The 6,197-nt window shown below is 46.6% G+C and overlaps 1 protein-coding gene across 1 annotated transcript; it reads left to right on the top strand.

The window, feature by feature from the left end:
* Positions 1-1,874: 1,874 nt before the first annotated feature.
* On the top strand, positions 1,875-5,861 carry LOC100831094 (probable methyltransferase PMT15). Its single transcript, XM_003580305.4, has 6 exons — positions 1,875-3,001; positions 3,816-4,026; positions 4,112-4,409; positions 4,505-4,897; positions 4,997-5,074; positions 5,268-5,861. Exons 1-6 carry the CDS (start codon positions 2,276-2,278, stop codon positions 5,491-5,493), a joined length of 1,932 nt encoding a protein of 643 aa, XP_003580353.1. The 5' UTR covers positions 1,875-2,275; the 3' UTR covers positions 5,494-5,861.
* The last annotated feature ends 336 nt before the right edge of the window (positions 5,862-6,197 follow it).

Below are 6,197 nucleotides of genomic sequence, written 5' to 3'. Positions count from 1 at the left end.
TCCCGAACTTGCGAGCCAAACAAATACTGGACTATATCCTTTGCCGGTTTGCCCCCTCCAACTCCACAAAGCAAACGGAAATGCCTTGCGTAGCCGCGTAGGATGAACACCGTGGAAAGGGAAGAGCATATGGAGTAAATACAAATTGTGCCCTCCCGTAGAGCTTTTAGCTGCTTTTGTATTTACTATTGATTTCTTTATCATGCATTAATGCATTTCTACTTATATGCACAATAAATTTGTTTTGAATACAGAAAATACTTGTCAGACAAAATTTTCTTATCATTAATTTTTATGTTTTCGATATAGAGAATACATACTCGTCATACAATTTCTTCACACTTAATATTTGGTCTAAATAATGCTCATGTCCCTCTAAAATAGATTATGTCATAGAACATGCAGTGAGTTATCTTATATATTCGGTTACTATTGATTAACAGTATACGATAATACGGAGAAGCAAGAGATATTGTGATCAGTTCATCTTTTTTTTTTATGGATGGAGAAACGGGTATAGATTGGGTGATTAGTGGGGTTCTTGTACTGGTATCTTTTTAATCTACATCCTTAAGTTTTGACAGAATCAACCCGCAATCCATCTTTCTCCATTGGATGTGGAGTCATTGTTTCTTTTTCACCCTTAAGTTTTATCAAAATTAACCCACCGTTCACCCCTCACTCTCATTGATATTTTCGTTTTTTATTGTTGTATCACTAAAATAACAATGGTATACATCACTGAAAAAGATATGTTCATATGTCAACGAAATTTCAATGAATAATTATATGCTAATTAAATAATGTTTCAAGTATATCATTTTTAATACCAAACAAATTATATGCTAACATGGAGACTAAAATTACAATACCAATCAAACTATATGCTAACATGGAGCCTAAAATTTCAATACCAGCCAAATTTGAAACAACTTAAATTTATATATCATTAATTTTTCAGTAACCAATCAAATTTAAAACATTCTTTTGTTGATATATCATTTAAAAATGCACAATATACCATTAAAATTAAATATATCATTATTCCATTGATATATCGTTGAAATTTCATTGGTATTTCATAAAGTTTTCATTGATATCTCATTAACATATATTATTTCAGTGATATGCTGTTGCGATTTAAAATTTATAACGAATAAAATAACAATAATCTAATTGATATTCTAAATGAGGGTGGACTGTGGGCAGATTTGAATAAAAATAAAGGGTGTAAATGAAAAATTACTAGAGGGTTAGATCTGAACCGTGCATTGAAGATTGGCTCGTAATCACTTAGCTCACTAGTTCTCTCCCGATGCAATATATCTCTCGACTCAATTCCCGACCGAAATCAAAGCCGGTGACGTCAGAGTTGAGTCTGTGAATTTGAGTCGATTTGAGGCGACAACGTTGGATTTGGACGGCAGGGGGATTGGGTGCGTGACAGGAGGCAGCGGCACGACATGCGGCACGGAAGGTAGAAGGGAAAAAGAAAAGACCGGGTCACCGACAAGTAGGCCATATGTGTCGGTAGGATCTACGAAGAAACGTAGAAAGCAACTTGTTGAAAATCTGCCGAAGAAAAACATGATTTTTAGCCAAAAAATTATCTCTCCTTTCTTGAACCAGCTTTAGAAAACTTGCCGTGCTTTAACTTGATCCACTGGATAGCTTGCAAAACTGATGGATGGAGCTCCGCAAGGATCCAAGAGGTGACCACTACGACGTTGACGACAAGGAATTTCAATTTTTTTTACCCAGGTGCTTCTCTGTATGTTTATACTCCGTATTTGCATTGCTTTGTTGCGCATGCCAACGTTAACAGAAACCGCAGCAGGAATATAAATGAGCGCAGCTGTCATACGCGAGCGCCTCTTCCTACTCCTTCATTGCGGACCGTAGGCCAGCCAAAGTACAGTTGCCACCAAAACCCCCAAATGAAGACCGGAGCAGCGCCGGGGGTTTCCAGCGCGCGACCCTCCGCATGCCAAATTTAACCCGCCGCCGCTCTTCCCAGCAAATCAAACGCGTATGCTCCTCTCCTCTCTCTCTTTCACGCGGCCCCTCGGCCTCCTCCCCCCCACCCCCCGCGTCTCCGCCTCCACCTAATCAATCCCCCACGCCCCCAATCCTAGGCCGAGACCTTTAAGCAAGGCATCATCACCACTCTAGTATCGCGACGAGGGGGCAGGGCGGTGCGAAAAGCAACAAACGCCCAAACCCCGCAGCGGCAGACGAGAGGAGAGGTGAGGACAGCGCGCGGGGGGAAGCCGCCATGGCGGTCGGCGTGCCCGGCACGAAGCTGCACCTCTCGTCGGTCGCCCGGCGGCCCACGCTGCACCAGCTCGCGGCCGTCGCCGTGCTCTGCTCGGTCTCCTACCTCATCGGCGTCTGGCACCACGGCGGCTTCTCCGCATCCCCCCCGGGAGGCACTACTTCCCCCGTATCCGTCGCCATCACCACCCCCTCCGTCCCCTGCGTCTCTCCAAACGTCACCGTCCTCGGCGGCGGCGGCGGCGGCGGTCGATTGGCTCCGCCGCTCGACTTCCGCGCGCACCACACGGCGGAGGGGACGGAGGTGGAGTCCGCGCCGGCCAAGCGCACGTACGAGGCGTGCCCGGCCCAGTACTCCGAGTACACGCCGTGCGAGGACGTGGAGCGGTCGCTCCGGTTCCCGCGGGACCGGCTGATGTACCGGGAGCGGCACTGCCCTTCCGAGGGGGAGCGGCTGCGGTGCCTCGTGCCGGCGCCGCAGGGCTACCGCAACCCGTTCCCGTGGCCGACGAGCCGCGACGTCGCGTGGTTCGCCAACGTGCCCCACAAGGAGCTCACCGTGGAGAAGGCGGTGCAGAACTGGATCCGCGTCGACGGCGACAAGTTCCGCTTCCCTGGCGGCGGCACCATGTTCCCCCACGGCGCCGGCGCCTACATCGACGACATCGGCAAGCTCATCCCTCTGCACGACGGATCCATCCGCACCGCCCTCGACACCGGCTGCGGGGTAAAAATTAATTCGTGAATAATTACTTTCCTTTTTTTTCCTTCCGATTTTAAATGATCGCTTGCCCCAAAAAGAAGATGACGGTGCATTGTATGGCAGAGGGTTAATGAGAGATCTCGGAAATCCCAGAATGGGATTTTGCTTTGCGGGTGACCGAAGTTTCCAGACCGCACGATCGTAGTCTGGGCTTTAGAGGACAGGGTGCGCAAACGGGTTTTTGTCCCAGGAAGGACCGGCTCGATCTAACCGATCAGAGAGCATTTTGTAGGAACCTTTTGTATTTTGTGACGTGACAGACTTTAGTCAACTGCAGCAGCAGCAGCAGTATATACTCTTCAAGGGTAGTACGTACTACAGTAGATCCGTAATCTTTTCAGTAAGCTACTGTTTTTTTTTACAGCCAGTAAAGGCTGCTGGTTAGAGAACTCGATAGTGCTTTCTTTTAGATGCTAGTCCTTCATAAAGTATCGACGTGCCGACGTGCATAACAATTGCAACGGGACATGTGGGGTCGCCTTCCATTTGCAATTTCTTTTGACTGATCAAATTCTTCAAATGCACACTTGATCTGCTGTGTGCTGTGTGCATTTGTTTTTCGAGGGGATGTGCTGTGTGCATTCATTTCTTGAAATGGGTTGAGTTTTAGACAGTGCCACTGTCACTCATAACATCTTACCAGTTACCACATAGTACTCTGAATAGTAGCAATAGGGGCCATGTTGATCTGTTTGTTTGGGCGAGTGCATCATTCAAGAAGCCTTGTGATTTGGGTTTACAGTTGCCTAATGTGCTGCAATTGCGCTGCTTTCTGCAGGTGGCAAGCTGGGGAGCCTATTTGTTGTCGCGCGACATCTTGGTCATGTCCTTCGCCCCACGGGACTCTCACGAGGCACAGGTGCAGTTTGCGCTAGAGCGTGGTGTGCCGGCGATGATCGGTGTGCTCTCCTCCAACCGGCTTACCTATCCTGCCCGTGCCTTTGATATGGCGCACTGTTCCCGGTGCCTAATCCCCTGGCAGCTCTACGGTATGTACCATTTTGATTGCCACCAAACCACCAGCAGTTGAATGCAGAACAGCAACCCAAACTCAACGTTCACATGAACACGCAGATGGTCTGTACTTGATAGAGGTCGATCGCATTCTTCGTCCCGGAGGCTACTGGATCTTGTCAGGACCACCAATCAACTGGAAGAAGCACTGGAAGGGCTGGCAGAGGACCACGGAGGACCTGAATGCAGAACAGCAAGCCATTGAAGCCGTTGCCAAGAGCCTCTGCTGGAAGAAGATCAAGGAGGTTGGCGACATTGCAATCTGGCAAAAACCTACTAATCATATCCACTGCAAGGCCTCCCGCAGAATCACCAAGTCCCCGCCATTCTGCTCAAATAAAAATCCAGATGCTGCCTGGTAGTTATATAACTTGCATTACCACCTTTTTTTATATCCAATTCATGGTTATGAATCATGATTACTTATAGAGAGATTCTTGTGAATGATTGTAGGTACGACAAAATGGAGGCTTGTATAACTCCACTCCCAGAGGTTAGTGACATAAAGAAGGTTGCAGGTGGTGAGTTAAAGAAGTGGCCGCAAAGACTCACCGCCGTGCCGCCCAGAATTGCCAGTGGTAGCATTGCTGGGGTCACTGATGAAATGTTTTTGGAAGATACCAAGCTATGGAGGAAGAGAGTTGGACACTACAAGTCCGTGATAAGTCAATTTGGGCAGAAGGGCCGGTACCGCAACTTGCTCGATATGAATGCTCATTTTGGTGGCTTTGCTGCGGCATTGGTGGGTGACCCTATGTGGGTAATGAATATGGTCCCAACTGTTGGAAATTCAACAACTCTTGGTGTCATATATGAGCGTGGGCTCATCGGAAACTACCAAGACTGGTGAGTTCTTGTTGTACTGCACAAATGGCTCCTCTGGGCAGGTGATGACGATCAAGTATTTGATGGTGTTTTTGACTTGTCATTCTGTATTCACTGCAGGTGTGAGGGCATGTCCACTTATCCGCGGACCTACGACCTCATTCACGCCGATTCAGTTTTCAGTCTGTACAAGGACAGGTAAACATAAGCTTCAGTGGAATTAAATCTAGAGATTTTGTCCTATTTAGATAGTGAAATGCTGTGCTTTTCCTCGTGCAAGCTAACCAGTCTAGCTTGTTCCTTTTCGGTAGCTGTACAATGCTACTGTTCCTTGAACTATGCACTGTTTTCACCCAGTTAAAGACTGATAATTTTATCTTGTGGTTGCAAGATGCGAGATGGACAGCATTTTGCTGGAAATGGATAGAATCCTTCGGCCAGAGGGCACAGTGATAATCAGAGATGATGTTGACATACTAGTTAAGATAAAGAGCATCACGGACGGGATGAGATGGAACAGCCAGGTCGTGGATCACGAAGATGGTCCGCTCGTCCGCGAGAAGCTCCTCCTTGTTGTGAAGACATACTGGACACTTGGGGACGAAAAAAAACAATAGCAGCAACGTGAAATAAAACATTAAATTGATAAATCTCATTCTTGGGATGGTCTGTCTTGTTGGCTTACTGCTTGCCGGTACAACTGTTTTGCCTGTAGATTTTTTGGAGGGTATTCTTTTGGAGGAGCGGTTAACATAATGGGGGATATTGGCCCTATATGTTGGTATAAAAGATGGAGCATGTGAGAGGAGCAACATGCAAAGATTTTGAAATGAAAGGACTGCCAAAAGTGTCCGAAGTGGGTAAATAGAGATTGCAGTTGTGTTGTCATCGTTGCCCTGAAGCGGATGTATATGGGCTCTTTGTAAAAGGAGTTAATTATAACTTATAAGTTCCCAGTGGCCATGACTGTTTTGTTGTCGGTGAATCTAATTATCTAACTGTAGTTCAGAAGTAGCTGTACATCATAAGTTCAGAACAACCTTGAGGTTGAAACTAAGCTACGGAGTAACAAACTTTCTTTTAGTTTCTTTTTTAGATCAGCTGACCTAACTTCTAACAGTATATAACCCACAAAACGCCTTGTGTGTCAAATGCATGCGGCGACATTTTCGCTCACGCGCATGCAACTGTTGTCGCGACGAACTTAACCTCTCTGCCTTTGACCTACCATTTGGTTGTAAGTTTGGTGATCCACGCCGGACGCAATTGATCCTTAAGCTGCAAATTTCAGGTAATCCTGCCCAGGCTTCTTTTTTCGACA

Source organism: Brachypodium distachyon, chromosome 5, assembly GCF_000005505.3.
Source record: "Brachypodium distachyon strain Bd21 chromosome 5, Brachypodium_distachyon_v3.0, whole genome shotgun sequence".
In the NCBI taxonomy this organism is placed as follows: Eukaryota; Viridiplantae; Streptophyta; class Magnoliopsida; order Poales; family Poaceae; genus Brachypodium; species Brachypodium distachyon.
The sequence above is the reverse complement of the archived record's forward strand: the minus strand, read 5'-3'. Positions and strand labels throughout refer to the sequence as shown.

Coding starts and splice junctions, on each gene's coding strand:
- LOC100831094 (XM_003580305.4), top strand. CDS start 2,276: ATGGCGGTCGGCGTGCCCGGCACGAAGCTGCACCTCTCGTCGGTCGCC. Junction 4,410..4,504: donor AAAAATCCAGATGCTGCCTG/GTAGTTATATAA, acceptor GAATGATTGTAG/GTACGACAAAATGGAGGCTT. Junction 5,075..5,267: donor TTCAGTCTGTACAAGGACAG/GTAAACATAAGC, acceptor TGTGGTTGCAAG/ATGCGAGATGGACAGCATTT.